At 34.3% G+C, this 17,214-nt stretch overlaps 1 protein-coding gene across 5 annotated transcripts in view; it reads left to right on the forward strand.

The window, feature by feature from the left end:
* The window catches only part of RAPGEF6 (Rap guanine nucleotide exchange factor 6), a 222,343-nt gene that overhangs the window by 139,385 nt on the left and 65,744 nt on the right, over positions 1 to 17,214 (forward strand). For all 5 annotated transcript variants that reach the window (XM_027849145.1, XM_027849148.1, XM_027849146.1 and 2 more), the window contains exon 16: positions 2,061 to 2,304. In XM_027849145.1, coding sequence (XP_027704946.1) covers positions 2,061 to 2,304 — 244 coding nt within the window. The remainder of the gene's footprint in view (positions 1 to 2,060; positions 2,305 to 17,214) is intronic.

The following is a 17,214-nucleotide window of genomic DNA, read 5'->3' on the forward strand; positions in this document are numbered from 1 at the left end:
TGTGTGTGTGTGTGTGTGTGTGTGTGTGTGTGTGTGTGTGTGTGTGTATGTGTGTGTGTGTATGTATGTATGTATGTATGTATATATAAAAGAGAGGTAATACCGGAGATGACAAGTACTGGGAAGATATAGAAAGACTTTGTTTAAAAGATGATACATGAGCCAAATCTTGAAAGAAAATAGGGATTCTAAAATGCATAGGTGAGGAAAGCATGCATTCCAGCTATAGGTAATTAGTAGGACAGAGACATAGAGATGCAAAGTAGAGTGCTGTGTGGGGAATAGTAAGAAGGACAGTTTGACTGAACAATAGATTACCTGAAAAGGAGAAATGTGTACTGGAAAGGTAGATTGGGGCCAGGTTGTGAAGAGCTTTAAACAGCAATCAGGGAAGTTAAAAAGTAGGCCCTTATCACCGGGAATATTGTAAACAGTTCATAATTAATCCTTCTTCCTTACCAGAGCTGCCAAATACTTTTCCTAATACTCAAGTTACTTGTTGGTGAATAATGGACAATTCAGAATATTATCCCAAAGAAAATACATAGGCTTAAATTCTTCTATGTAGAGCCATGAACCTTTTTGTCACATGGGGAATGAATGGATGGATGGATGAGCATTTTATTAAGTACTTACATATAGAGTACTATGCTAAGCACTGGAGGCACAAATAGAAAAGTGGAAACAGTTCTCGCTCTCAAGTAGTTCACATTCTAATGGATCAGGTAGATGGAAAGTTCCATGGTCCCCAGCACATACGAGGGAACATGGCTCTCAAATGCCTCATCTGCTCTGTCTCAGGAGGCATCTAGAAGCTCACTCCATGGCAGAAATGGTGTAGGAGGTAATGGATTCCTGACCTTGAGACTGACATGTCCTGGGGCTAATTGAAACATGTATAGTGGTGCTTTGGCTCTTGGAGTGTCTTTGTTGTTCCTTCTGATACATTCATATTACGTTGCTTTAATATCTCAAAATTTATTTATTCATTTTCCAATTGTTGAGTATGTAATTTCTAGCACATATACTGTTTTGAAGGGCATGAACAATTTAGTAATTTTTCTGGCACAGTTGCTAATTTTTTCCCCACGATGTGCCTAATTATAGTTTCTCTAGGGATGAATTAGTGCTGATTTTCCACACCTTGCTAAGCATTGACTTTTCCCATATTTCACAGCCTCAGTTTAATGATTATTTTATTTTGCATTTCTCTTAATAATTTTGAACACTTTCTCATATTCTTTGACCACCTATTTATTTGGGAACAACTTTTTTCATACATTCCTGAATGTCAGCCTTGTATTAGAGATAAAAGATAGAAAGATTTTTCTCAGTCCGTGTTCTTACTTTGGATGCATTGAAGTTCTTTGTGCAAAGGATTTAAAATTTTATGTCATTGAAATTGTAACTTCCTTGTGAATTGATATTTTTTTCATTCTTTTTATTTTTATCCCCAGCACCTAGCGTAGTGCCTGGTACGTAGTAGGCACTTAGTAAATATTTATTGAGTCTTGGTGATTTATCAAGTCTTCTATCCCATATCTGGTTTAGAATTCTTCACTGTGCATAGTTGGGCAAAATATAACAACATTTTTTATTGTGTGACTTTTGACCAGAGCTCTTTACTAGCACAGATCCCTTCTGTTGAAAATATTTGGCTATTTTGGAATCAGGAAGACTTTAGTTCTAATTCTGACTCAGACTCTTACCAGCTATGTGACCTTTGACCAATCACTTACTGGCTTCACTTTACTCATCTAAAATGGAAATAATAATGGCACCTACATTACAGGGTTCCTGTGGAGGTCAAATGAGGTAATAAGGGGAAAAGTACTTTGCAAACTTTAATGTGATATGTAGATGTCATTTTTGACATTGATAATGTAAATATTAGTGGTGATTATGATAATAGTGATGATGAGTCAAGAAAAATAGGAAGTTTCAAAAAAGCTAAGTTGACATATTTGTTTTTGTAGATAGTGGCCTTAGATTTTGTCAGTCATGGGAGGAGTTTTCTAGTAAGAAAAAGAATTGTGATTTTTATTTTTTTATTTCCACAGTATTTAAAGAATTAATTAGTAGGACAAAGCAAGATAAAAATGTTGTTCCTCATATTCCCAAAATTGCTGAGAAGAAAAGTAATCGCTATTCTATTCCTGATATGCCTGGAGATATGGAACAGATGTTTCCACAGGAGAAAGGAAATAAAAAAATTAAAGCAAACACTGTTTCAGGTGGAAGAAACAAAATAAGGAAAATTTTGGATAAAACACGATTCAGCATCTTACCTCCAAAGTTATTCAGGTAAATAATGATATTTAAATTAAAAATTTAAGTTCCATAGGAATTTTCATGGTGATGATACTTGGAATTAAAAAAAAAATCTATGGTTTTTTTGTTTCTTAGAACTTCTTTGTGAATATTTTATGCATTTTCTATTCTTTGGCATGTGCTTATTTTTAGTCTTTGAATGTTATCACCTACATATTTTTATTTATGTCTCTTTTTCTGACTATTTTTGGCAACTCAGTCTTGTTAATAATGTTCCACAGAGCTGATTTTTCATTTCTAAAAGTGTGCACTGCACAAAAACTCTTGAATATATTTACAGAATTTTAAATACACATTGAAGTAAATAAAATACTGGAAAAATTGCACAAGAGTATAGCCTTACAAATTTTATATTTTCCATTTTTGAAGATGTCACATGGCCATCAAATATTTCTTTAATAGATCTTGAATCTTTGTGGATATTCTTTCTATTACTGTAAATTGCATTTTGTCTTATGCCATTCTTGTATATGTTCCTTAGACCTTCCACAGAGATCTAATAGATAGTTTCTATCCAATGTGCTGGCCACCTTTATCTAGTTTATTTTTTTTTTAAACATTCTATGAGTGCAAAACACTAGAGCTTTTCGTCTGTTATTCTTTACTACGTGACCAGCCCACCTCCTTTTCCACTTGTACATTTTCTCATTGGTATCCTTTATACTACTTCTTGAATGTAGTTCATAGTAGAAACAAGATGCAGCCTAATTCAGCCCATCATACATCTCTCCCATAACTTTGATTCTTTGGCATCTGTGATGTTCCAAAATCAATATCACTAGGTGAACATTTTTGTTGAAATGATGTGGTTTTTGTGCTAGAAAACAGCTTGGAGTCATTGAAAGCATCACACAGTTTGTGAAGTGCACGCACAGTTCACTCTTGTGCACCTTTCAAGAAGTCCTTTAAGCATTTCAAACTCAACATGTACAAGATATCTCTCTTCCCCATTTTCCTTTTACTTTTGAAGGCACTGCCATCCTTTCAGTTACCCACATTTGCAACCTTAATGTCATACTCAACACCCAATTCTTACTTCCCATACATATCTGATCAATGATCATAACCTTTGTCTTTCTACTTTCCCAACATCTCTTGTATATTTTACTTTCTTTACTCAAGTAAACTTTCATTACTCAAGTTACCACCACCCCAGTTTAAATCATCATCACATCTTATCTGGACTATTTACGATAGCCTTCTAATTAGTCGACCTCCCTCAAGCTATCCCCATTTCAATCCATCCTTCACAAAGCTTCTAAAGTATTTTCATACAATGTATCACCAAATCATTCTTCACAAAGCTGCCAAAGTCTGACTGTGTCACTCTTCCCTTTTCACCAAAGCACAAAGCTCTAGAAGCTCCTCATTATACTTCCAGTATCAGATGTAAAGACCTTTCTTTGGCATGTAAAGCTCTTTTCAATCTACTCACTTTTAACTTGTTACCTTCTTAAACTTTATTGCCTACCATGTACACGTACCACACTCAAACTCCCATCACTGTGTTTTTTTTGCTGTAGTTCATCCCTGAAATGCTCTCCTGCCTCACTTCCACCTCTTAGAATTTATCTTTTAAAGCACTCATCTCTAATGTTACTTTTTGCAAGAGGTCTTTCTCGGTTCCACTAGCTGCTAGAGCCTTCCCTTCTAAGTTTATTTTCTATCTATGCAGCATATATCTTGTATGTTACTATTTATGTGCATGTTGTCTACCTCAAAGCTCTTTGAGGGCAGAAACTTTTTGCCCGTTACTTTAGCACAGTGCCTAGCATTATAGTAACGGATATACTAATGTTTTCCAGTTGTTAGATTAATTGATACGATTCAATTTGATGCCCAGCTATAATGCCTAGCTTTGGCGTACTAAATCCATGGGCTGGCCATAGAACCACATGTCACAGTCTGGACAACAAACATTTCTCTTTAGTTTTAACTGAATGGATTGGTAGACTGATTTCTTTTTTTAGTCATTATGTATATCATTGAGGTGGCCCTGCAATGTTCTAGGTCTTGATGTTACCAGCACTGTAGCATCCTTGGAAAAAAGCATCTGTAGGACCTCATCAGTGATAAAGAATCTCTTCAATTTGTATCCCGAATAGGACACTCATCATGACAACAGGAAATACTTTAGTGGACGTAGGTCTCCTTTTTATATAGTCTGCTTAATATTAATTAGAGGCTTGTTGAATGAAGTTCAGCTTGTTGTATTTATCTGTAAATCTGTGTAATCTTAATATATGTATGAGAGACATTGTTGAACGCTTGCAAGACCTTTTAATCTACTGAATCAAATGCATTTTATAGTTAGCAAACAATAAATACAGTGAGATCAAGCAAGAAATACAGTAAGAATCTTGTATTTTCTGTGCCTTTAAACCACGTATCTGACTTTTGAAGTTGTAAGGAATTGTAGAACACCATCTTTGAAAGTCTGCCTAATCTCATTTAATATTTTCATCAAAAATATCCTTAACTTGTATATGGAGAATTCTCATAAAGATTTTTTTGAGATAGTAAGGTGGGCATGTAGGTGGGATGTTATTGGTATCCTCTTGATTATCTTTCTCAGTAGAGATACCATCGTGCTGTGCTCACTTTTTTTTAGACTTATTTTTACTTCCATTGCTTTTGGCTTTTATGAAGCGTATCACCTTTTACTATTCTTTTTCTCTAGTATTTTAGAATTTAGTTTGTATTTTAAATCACTGTTACTTATGGCTTCTTCGCAGGGTAATTGTATCTACTGGACAACGTGGTTTTTGGTTGTCTTTGACTTGCCCATTATTATGATTCCTTTACTAAAATTTTTGAAGGAATTTAAGGTCCTCAAGGTCAATCTGTACTTTTTTTCATTTCCTATTTTTGTTGTCATTGATTGTAATTTGAATAGGTCAGATTGAAGATGTGGCGGTTGTTTCCGGTTCAGGTGTTTCCGGTTCAGGTGTTTCTAGTTTGACGTTTGTCCTTCTGATGTGAGTTAATTTTGACTTGGCTCGGTCTGTGGTCTAAGCATACACAGCTGATTTCTACAGCTGATTCCTAGATCAGCAACCAGTAGTTCTTGACTGTTAGGATTGAGTAAATAATTATATTCTGTCTCTCTTAACACTACTGGAAGAAAGTATTTATGCTATTTATCTGTGAGTCTTCTAAGTATTAAGTCTTAGGCCTCTTTTTTTCTTGTGTCTAAAAGACAAAATAGCTATAAAATATACCACTTCTTATCCCAGTGTATTTTGCATAGTCTGTCCTCTATTTCTAGATTAATTTCCCTTCTCACTTCTAAGGCTCAACTCAGGTGCCACTACTCATAGAAAGACTTTACTGAAACCCACAGTTATCAGTAATCTTTCCCTTCTGCTGACTTTATACTTGCTTATTTGTACATCTGGTATCTCCTCACTATATTGTAAGCTATTTGAGGGCAGGAACCACTTTCTCCCCTAGTGTTTATATCCCTAGTATAATGGACATGTATATACTTAGTAAAATATTTGTTGTATTAAATAGTATTAGATAATGTTCCCGAAATTTCTGAGAATCACCAAGAGAAATTAGTTTCTGGCAAATGTTATGTGTTCAGCCTTTTCCTATTTGTTTCCTCCCCACCCCAGTTGTAGTGCTGATTTACCAGGCATGATCTTTTGATCCCTTAGAATGGAGATGATTTCAGTAAGCTTCTGTATTTATAGTTGAAATAAAATCACTTAAAAAAATTCCATTCTACCATACTTGACTAGGCATAGAAATCTTTAGGTTGTGCTGAAATCATAATGTAAATGTTAACTTGTTTATATAAATCAGATTTAAAGGCTTAAAGATTTAGAGATAAAGTGGAACTGATTATCATATAATTTCTTTCTTCTACTCATTTTTTCTCTGAATCTACTCTCTTTCTGCTAATGTTTCAGAGGAAAATATGTCTCTTCTCCTTTTCAACCATATATATATATATATATATATATATATATATATATATATATATGTATATATTCCTTATCCCATCCCTTCTTAATTTTTCCAGATGTTGATATATCAATTGACCTTTATTTTTCCTTGTATCTTCAATCTCTTAATAACCACTGACTTGCCTATACACATGCTCATGTCTCCTTAATCCCAAATCCTTATGTTCTCTCGTGTTGTTAGCCCTATTTTCCTTTCATTGACAAACTTCTTTCGAAGAGGAGTTTGCATGCACTGTCTGCATCTTTTCATATCCCACTTATTTGTATTTTTGGTTCTGCTTTCACCATGTCATTGAAGTTATCCTTTGAAAAGTTATGAATGATGAGTAGAACAAGTTGGTGGGGTATAGGGAGCATTCCAGCTGAACTCTCCCAATATTCTCCTCCAAACAATTTTAAAATAACACGTCAAATTGAATTCTGGCACTTCATAGCCAGAGTGAGGCATTTTTCAAAACACAAGGCAACTTAGGAGGTTGAAAGGAGAGGTCTGTGACACTCTGACCTGGACTGCTACTTGGCAGCAACACCAACTGTGGGCCTAGGAGTCTCTGGCAGCAGCAGCAGCAGCAGCAACAGCAGTAGTTCTGTGAGATCTCACTGTCCAGAGATGGTGAGATCATTAGACAAGGGGTGAAAAAGAGATTATAAGTGACCCCTGTATGGGCACTGGGCTCAGGACCAGGAGCTGCTTGGCAGTTAACTCCATAGCAATGGGTACCATTACCCAGTTCTGGGTGACAGTTCCAGGGCAGAAGGGAATACTTGCAGTCACAGGGGACTAGAGGCTCTGATTGCAGCCCCAGGGCAGAGAAAGTACAAGGGCCTTAGTTCCTGGTAGCAGTTAAGAGAACACTATTGCCTATGGACTCGGGAGCAGGGGTACGCCTAGGTGAGGACCAGAATGCAGATTAGGAGAGCAGTGACCCTTCCTCACTCTGGATCACACCACCTTGGAAGCACCAAAAACTTCCAGAACTTATTGCAGAAACAACAGGGCAAAAAAAACCCTGAAGCTTGAGATAGTGATTGTTCCCCCTCACCCCGTCAGTTCCATCATCATCCCACCATCACATTCACGCTCAAAGGTGAGCAGAGCGCAGTTCTAACATAAAGTTCAAAGTCAAAAAAGAAGTTGGGAAAATGAGCATACAACAGAAAACCACAAAAAGCTACTCTGGTAACAGGGAAGCTCAAGACACAACGTCAGAAGATGACAATGATATGAAAACATATACAAGCAAAGACTCAAAGAAACATACAGATTAGACACAAGCCAAGAATTTCTAGAAGAGTAGAAAGAGTTTTTTAGAAAGAGCAAAAGAAAAAAATTTTTTTAAATCAAATAAGAATGGCAGAGGAAAAACTGGAAAAAAATGAGAGCAATGCAAGAAAATTATGAAGTGAGAATTTACAACTTAGTAAAAGAGGCACAAAAAATACCAAATAAAATAACTCCTTACAAAGCAGAATTGGCCAAAATAGAAAAAGAGTTTAAAAAAAAAAACTTCACTATAAGTAATTCCTTAAAAATTAGAATTGGGCAAGGGGAATCTAATGACTCTATGAGACATCATGAAACAATAAAACAGAATCAAAAGAATGAAGAAAAGAAAATGTGAAATATTGTGTCCAAATAGAAGTAAAACTGACCTGGAAAATGGATCTAGGAAAAATAACGTAAGAATTATTGGACTAACTGAAAGCTGTGATCAGAAAAAGACCTTAGGCATCATATTTCAAAAAACTATCAAGAAAAATGGCCAAGATATTTTAGATCCAGAGGACAAAATAAAAATTCAAAGAATTTACCAATCACCCCCTGAAAGAGGTCCTGAAATAAAAACTCCCAAGCATATTATAGCCAAAATGCAGAGCTCTCAGGTCAAGGGGAAACTGTTGCAAGCATCCAGAAAGAAACCATTCAGATATTGTGGAGCAACAGGTTCACACAAGATTTAGCAGCTTCCATGTGAAAGGAACAGAGGACTTGGAGTATGATATTGCAGAAGACCAAGAAGCTAGGATTACAACAAAGAATAACCTATCCAACAAAACTCAGTCTACTTTTACTAGGGGTAGGGAAGATGGGATGGTCATTTAATGAAATAGAAAACTTTCAAGCAATCTTGATATAAAGACCAGAGCTGAATAGAAATTTTGACAGTCAAACACAGGACTCAAGAGAAGCATAAAAGGGTAAATATGAGAAAGAAATAATAAGGGACTTACTAAAGTTAAACTTTTTACATTCCTGTTGTTATAGAGAAGATGAAACTCCTGAGAATTTTATCATTATTAGGGTAGTTAGAAGGAGTTTACATTGACAAAAGATAGGGGTGTGAGTTGTTGAGATGATCTCACAAAAATAATGGAAGGGTGAGAAAAAGGGATGTACTTGGAGAAGGGGGAGGATAGAAGTAGAATGGGAAAAATTATCTCCCATAAACAAGATGTGCAGTGAAGATGGGTAGGCACTGCTTGAACTTCTCTCATATGAACTTGTTTAAAGAGGGAAGAATATATATTCACATTTAGTTGAGCATAGGAATCTGTCTTATCCATCATGGATGTAGGAAAGGGCTAAGAGAAAGTGGGAGAAGGGTCATGGAGGAAAGGCAGATTAAGAGAGGTGAGAGGTCAGAAGCAAAATAGACTTTGTATAGTAGGACCAGAGTTAAAAAAAAAAAAAGAATAAACAGAAAGAAATAAGATGGAGGGAAATACACTCTTATTATAACACTGAATGTGAATGGGCCAAATGCACCCATAAAACAGAAACAGCAGAATGGATTAGAAACCAGAATCCAACAATATGTTGTTTAGAAGAAACACATTTGAAATGGAAAGACACAGAGTTAAAACAAGGGCCTGGAGTAAAATCTGTTATGCATCAGCTGAAGTTAAAAACAAACAAACAAAAAAAAAAGGCAGAGGCAGCAATTATGATCTTAGACAAAGCAAAAGCAAAAATAGACAAGCATTAATCAATCAAGGAAACTACATTTTGCCGAAAGGTACCACAGACAATGAAATAATACCAATGCTAAACATATGCATCAAATGACATAGCTTTCACATTCTTAAGGAAAAGTTCAATGAGTTAAAGGAGAAAATAGACAGTAAAACTATACTAGTGGGAGACTTCAATTTACCCCTTTTGAGGTAGATAAATCTAACCATTAAATAAATAAGCAAAAAGTTAAGGAGATTAATAGAATATTAGAAAAGTTAGATACGATAGACCTTGAGAAAATGAATGGGAATAGAAAGGAGTATTACTTATTTCTCAGCTGTACATGGCACAATTCAAAAATTGGACATATATTTGGATATTAAAAATCAAATGCAGAATATCAGAAATATTAAATGTACCCTTTTCAGACCTTAATGCAATAAAAATTACATTCAAAGGGCTTTGGAAGCATAGATTAAAAATTAATTGGAAACTAAATATGCAGTCCTAAAGAATGAGTGGGTCAAAGAGCAAATCACAGAAACAATTGATAATTTCATTAAAAACAGTGCCTATAATGAGACAGAAAACCAAGATTTATGGAATGCAGCCAAAGTGGTACTTAAGGAAAAAGTTATATTTTTAAATGTGTACATCAAAAAAGGAAAATTGAGCATGCAACTTAAAACTGGAAAAAGAACAAATGAAAAATTCTTTAATAAACACCAAAATAGAGATCCTGAAAATCAAAGGAGAGATTAATAAAATGAAAGTTTAAAAAAATTATTGAACTAATAAATAAAACTATGATCTGGTCTTATGAAAAAGCCAATAAAATAGATTAATTGATTAATTGTTATAAAAAAAATTAGGGAAAATGCAGTGCCATTGTAGATGAAATTAAAGCAATTATTTGGAGCTGTTTTGCCCTTTGCCAGTAAAACTGACCATCTACGTGAAATGGATGAATATTTACAAAAATTTAAACTGCCCAGATTAACAGGAAAAGAAATAAAATATTTAGATAACCCTGTTTTACACAAAGAAATTGAATCTGCCATGAAGATCTCCCCAAGGGGAAAAAAAAAACCCCAGGAATAGATGGGTTTACAAGTGAATTCCACCAAACCTTTAAAGAACAATTAATTCCAATACTATGTAAACTATCTGAAAAATCGGTAAAGATTTTTCTTCCTTATATGAACCAAATATGCTTTTGATAACCAAACCAGGAAGAGCAGAAACGGAGAAAGAAAACTATAGTCCAGTTTCCCTAATAAATATTGATTTAAATATGTGTGTATAATTATTTAAAATAAATTATTATCAGGGAGATTCTAGCAATATATCACAAGGATCATACACTGTGGCCAGGTGGAATTTATACCAGGAATTCAGGGCTGGCTCAACATTAGGAAAACTATCAGCATAGTGGACCATATCAATTACAAAAACAACAAAAATCATATGATTATCTCAATAGATACAGAAGAAGCTTTTAACAAAATACCAGACTCATTCTTGTTAACAGTAGAAAGCCTAGGAACAAATGGAACTTTTCTTAAAATGTTAAGTAATATTTATTTAAATATTTTAAAACCATCCATAAGCATTATCTGCAATAGAGATAAACTTTGAAGCCTTATCATTAAGATCAGGGATGAAGCAAGTTTATCCATTATCACCAGTATTATTTGATATTGTACTTAAAATACTAGAGAAGAAAAAGAAATGGAAAGAATTAGAATAGGCAGTGACAAAACAAAACTATCACTTTGTGCAGATAATATGATGGAATCCTTAGAGAACCCTGGAGAATCAATTAAACTTGTTAACACAATAATGCTAGCAAAATTGAAGGATATAAAATAAACTCACATGAAGGATCAGTGTTTCTATATATTACTAACAAAATCCATTAGGAAGAGATAGAAAAAGAAATTCCATTTAAAATAACAGCAGATGGTAGAAAATACTTGGGAGTTTATCTGCCAAGACACATATAGGAACTGTAGGAACATAATTACAAAACATTCTTAACACAAATCAAGACAGATATAACCAGTTGGAGAAATATTAATTGCTCATGGGTAGACCATAATAAAATGACTCTTCTGTCTAAATTAACTTATTCAGTACCATGCCATTGAAATGACCAAAGAATTATTTTATAGAGCTACAAAAAATAATCACAAAATTCATCTGGAAGAACAGAAAGTCAAGAATATCAAAGGAATCAATGAAAAAATTGAAGGAAGGTGGCTTTAACAGTATCAAATTTCAAACTATATTACAAAGTGGTAATCAGCAATAAGTCTGGTACTGCCTAAGAAACAGAGTAGTGGATTAGTGGACAAATTAGATATTTTATATGCAGAGGAAATGACCATAGCAGTCTAGTGTTTAATAAACCCAGTGATCCAAGCTTTTTGGGGAAGGACTCACTATTTGACAAAAGCTGCTAGGAAACTGGAAAGTAGGCAGAAACTAGGGATAGAGACCAACAACTCACATCATATACCATGGTAAGATCAAAATGGTTATATAATTTAGACATAGAAGGTAATATAAGTAAAATATGGGAGCATGGAAAATAATTCAGATCTATGGATAAAGGGAGAATTTATGACCAAGAGAGGATTGTGAGAGGTAAAATGGATAATTGATTACATGAAATTAGAAGTATTTGCATAAACAAAACCAGTGCAGCCAAAATTAGAAGGAAAGCAGGAAATTGGTGAAAAAATCTTTATAGGAAGTTTTTCTGATAAAAGTCTTATTTCTTAAATATATGGGGAACTGTCAGATTTCTAAAAATAAGAAGAGATGAGGAAGCAGTTTTCCGAAGAAATCGAAGCTGTCAATAGTCATATAAAAAAATGTTCTGAATCACTATTCATTAGAGAAATGCAAATTAAAACAACTGTGAGGTACCGCTTCACACCTATCTGATTATCTAACCTGACAGAAAAGGAAAATGATAAATATTGGAGAAGATTTGAAAAAACAGGTGGTATTAATGCACTGTTAGTGAAGTTTTGAACTGGTCCAACCGTTCTGGCGAACAATTTGGAAGTATGCTTACAGGGCTATCAGACTGTACATACTCTCTGACTCAGCAATGTAAATATGAAGATATCCCAAAGAAACTGAAGAAGAAGGAAAAGGACCTATGTGGACAAAAATATTTGTATCAGTTCTTTTTATAGTAGCAAAGAATTGGAAATTGAGGGCATGCCCATCAATTTGGGCAAGTTGTGGTCTATGTTTGTGATGGAATACTATTGTACTATGAGAAATGACAAGGAGAATGGTTTAACAACAACAACAAAAAACAACCACCATCCTTGGAAGACTCATATGAGCTGATATAAAGTGAAAGGAGCAAAACCAGGAGAACATTGTACATAGTAACAACAATACTGTAACAGTGATAAACTGCGAAAGACTTAGTTTCTCAAACAAATGTAATGATCAGTGATGATTCCAAGGAACTCATAAATGATATAAAACTCCAGAGAGACAACTGATGACTTCTGAGTGTGAATTGAAGCAACTTTTTTCTACTTTATTTTTCTTGCCCTTTTTTTTCTTTTTTGGTAAAATGGCTAATATGGAAATTTGTTTTGTGTGACTTCCTGTGTATTATGAGTAGCATATTGATTGCTTTTTCAGTAGATGGGGGAGGAGAAGGGAGAAAGGGAGAGAATTTGAAAAAAGTAGGTGAAGTCCCACCCACCATCTATGTGAACCAAATATGCTTTTGATAACTAAACTAGGGAGAGCAAAAACAGAGAAAGAAAACCATAGTCCAATTTCCCTAATGAATATTGATTTAAATATGTGTATAATTATCTAAAATAAATTATAATCAAGGGGATTATAGCAATATAACACAAAGATCATACTTTTTAAAATGAATACTTAAAAAAAAAAAAGAAAATGAAAAGTCGTGACTGACTTAATCACCAGATCCTTTTCTCATTCCTTATTATCTCTGCAATGTTTGATACTCTTTATTGACCCTTTATTCTTAAAATTCTTCAGCATCCTCATTTTTTCTGCCCATGCCTTGGGTTCTTTTTCTGTTTCTCTTGGTTTATCTTTCTTCTCCTGTCCCCTACATATGGGTATTCTCAAGGTTCTTTCCTGAATCTCTTTTTTTTTTAAATGCTTTATTCTTGACCTCTTGACCCTATGTGGTTTTAATTATCACAATTACATGGATAATTCTTAGTTCTATATTTCCACCCTGCTTTCCATTTCTATGCTTCAGACTGCTTATGGGATGTCTCTACTTCAAGTCACTTGTATTCAAAACTAAACTAATTTACCATTCCAAAATTAACTTCTCTGTAACTATTTTTGTTAATTTTCACCACTGTTATCCAGTATACTTGAGATCTAAATCTTTTTTTGGCTCTCATCCAGTTATTCACAGAATCAGTCATCAAAGAATTAGAAAGGACCTCAGAGTCCATATTACCTAGAAGAACTCTCAACTTTAACATATTTGATAAGTGGCCATCTAGTCTCCTTTTGCAGACCTCCAGTGTGCAGGAAAACCATTACTTTCCTAGTAATTCTATCCAATTTTTGGATAGCTCTGGTAGGAACTTTTTCCTGTTATCAAGAGCCTCTCTGCCACTTCTCTCCATTGTTCCTGTCTCTGGCCTCTGGGGTGGAAACAATTCATCGAGTCCATCTTTAATGTTCAGGTGTTCTAATGCTTTGTGACAGCTGTCATGTCCCCCCTGAGTCTCTTTTTCCCCTCGACTGAACATCCCTGAAGTTTGACATTACCAAGTCTTGTTAGTTTTGTATTCAGTACCTTGTCATTCCTGTGACCAACCCTTATTCTCAGCTTTTATTACTCTTCATTTGGACTGTTGTAGCAATTTTCCTATTTGATCTCCCCACATCTAGTATTACCTCAATTGCTTGATGAAGGGGAAATATGCTTGAGTTCTTCTGTTTCTCTTCTTTTAGGTACTGAACAATCAGTGCCTAAAAAGCTGAATCCCACTAAATAAATAGTATAGTTTGGCTTGTGAAGGGCAGATTTAATGGAAACTTAGTTGAGGAAAACAGAGGAAATTTTAAAAGCAGTAAAAAACATAAATCTAGTATAAATTGAACTAACTAATAAATGTTTTCTAAAAAGAAGTTAATTCACTAATGAATATAGATGTCTATCAAAAATAATTCCTACCTTTTGTCTCAAATATAGCTTTTTTCAGCAACCAAATGGCTTTCATAGGAAAGCAGCAGTAGTTTAGAGAAAAAACATGTATTCGAATCCTGGTTTTTTCCTATGTAATCTTAGACAAGATATTTCACTTTTGAGAGTCCCAGGTTCCTTATTTTTAAATGTGTGTTGGTTTTAGTTTCCTTACTTGTAAAATGAGTGTGTTGGAGTTTTGTTTTTATCTTCTATAATCCTTATCTATAATCTTAACCGTGTAAGATGTATTCCTTCACTAGATAAATACCTGACCTCAGCCCAGTGGGGTGTGCCTGCTCATAAGAATGCATGTACTCTAACTCCTAGGAGAGAGAGGGGGAAAATTGAAAAAAAAGAGATTGATATCACTCTTCTGTTGATCAGAAGAGAAACTTTTTTTTCCTCCTCTTCTTTTTTTTAGTTCAGAATTGTTCATTTTTACAGTATTGATGCTGTAATATAATTATTCTCCTAGTTCTGTTCATTTTCATCTGCAACAGTTAATAATTTTTTTCAGGCTTTTCTGAAACCATTTCTTTCATCTTTTCTTATAGCTTTCCTGTATACAATATTATCCTATTATATTAATATACTACATAATTTATTCAGACATTTCCCTGTTGATTTGTAACTCTAGTTTCCAGTTCTTTCCTACCACAAAAGGAACTGTTATTAATATTTTTGTAAATATTGGTCCTGTTATTTCTTTTATCTCTTCAGAGTATAGTAGTAGTAGTAGTAGTAGTAGTTATGTTGCTGGGCTAAAGGGTCTGTACAGTTTAGTAACTTTTCTGAGCACAGTTGCAAATTGCTTTCCAGAGTGGCTGGAATAATTCACAGCTCCACCAACAGTGCATCAATGTGCCTGTTTTTCCAAAGCCCCTCCAACCTTTGTCATTTCCCTTTTTTTCTCAGCTTTGACAGATCTGATAGATATGAGGTAGGACCTCATAGTTTAATTTGCATTTCTCTAATTATTTGTGATTTGGGGATTTTTTATAATTCTTTAAATAGCTTGAATTTCTTTGTTTGAGAATTGCCTGTTCATATCCTTTGGCCATTTATAAATTAAAGAATTGTTCATATCCTATGGCCATTTATAAATTGGAGAATGGCTTTTATTCTTATACATGTGGATCTGTTCCATATGTGTGGGTAAATGTGGGTGTACTTATGTATGTGTGCATATGCATACATATATATATAATTTTTATTAAAAAGTTTTTTTTCTAATTATGTATACAATTTTTTAACATTTTTTTTTCAAATTTTGAGTTCCAAATTCTCTCCCACCTGCCTTCCCCTTACTTGGTCCTCCCTCACCCATTGAGAAGGCAAGCAATTTGATATGGGTTATACATGTGCAGTCATGGAAAACATATTTCCATATTAATCACATTTTGAATTAAAACCCCAAGAAGTATAAAGTTAAAAAAGTATGCTTTGATCTGGATTCAGACTCCATCATTTCGTTCTGTAGAGGTAGATAGCATTTTTCCTCATGAGTTCTTTGGGATTGTCTTAGATCATTGTATTGCTGAGAATAGCTAAGTCATAGTTCTTCATCATACAATATTGCTTTTACTGTGTACAGTGTTTCCTGGTTCTGCTCACTTCACATTGCTTCAGTTCATACAAATCCTTCCAGGTTTTTCTGAAATCTGCCTGTTCATCATTTTTTATTGCACAATAGTATTCCATTACATTCACATACCACAACTTGTTCAGCTATTCCCCACTTGATCCCCCTCAGTTTCCATTTTTTTTTTGCCACCACAAAATGAGCTGCTATAAATATTTTTGTACACTTTTCCCTTTTTTTATGATCTCTTTGGAATATAGACCTGGTAGTGCATCAAAGGGTATATGCACAGTTTGATTGCCCTTTGGGCATAGCTCCAAATTCCTATCCAGAATGATTGAATCAATTCACAACTCCACCAAGAATGCATTAGTGTCCCAGTTTTCTCACATCTACTCCAACATTGATCATTTTCCTTTTCTGTCATATTAGCCAATTAGGCATGAGGTGGTACCTCAGAGTTGTTTTAATTTTCATTTCTCTAATCAATAGTTATTTGGGGCATTTTTTTAAATATGACTATAGATAGCTTTGATTTCTTCATCTGAAAATTGCTTGTACATATTCTTTGACTATTTATCAATTGAGGAATGACTTGTCATATATATAGTTTTTAAAAAGCTGTGTGTGTGTGTATGTGTGTCTGTGTGTCTGTATGTGTGTAGAGTGCTTAAGACTTCACAAAAACTTTTGGAACACCCTGCCTTAAATATATTGGATTCATTTGTGCAAAATCTTTTAAACTTTATTTAACAAATATTGTACATTTTATCTTTTATGAATCCTCTTTGTGGTTTGTTTGGTCATGAGCTCTTTCCCTATCAATAGATCTGCGAAGTAATTTATTTTAGTCTTCTAATTTGTTTATTATATGATCACTTGTGTGTGTGTGTGTGTGTGTGTGTAACATACCCATTTGGAGCTTATATTGACATATGGTGTAAGGCATTGGTCTAAACCTATATTCTACCTGACAGCTGTCCAGTTTCCAGTTTTCCCAGCCGTTTATGTCAAACAATGAATCCTTACACTAGTAGTTATGGTCTTTGGGTTTATCAGATATCAGGCAACTAGGTTCCTTTGCTCAGGCATGTTGTATACTTAATAAGTTTCACTGATGAATCCCTCTATTTTTTAATCAGCATTA

This window comes from Vombatus ursinus, unplaced genomic scaffold (genome assembly GCF_900497805.2).
Source record: "Vombatus ursinus unplaced genomic scaffold, bare-nosed wombat genome assembly UNPS02007284.1, whole genome shotgun sequence".
Lineage (NCBI taxonomy): Eukaryota > Metazoa > Chordata > Mammalia > Diprotodontia > Vombatidae > Vombatus > Vombatus ursinus.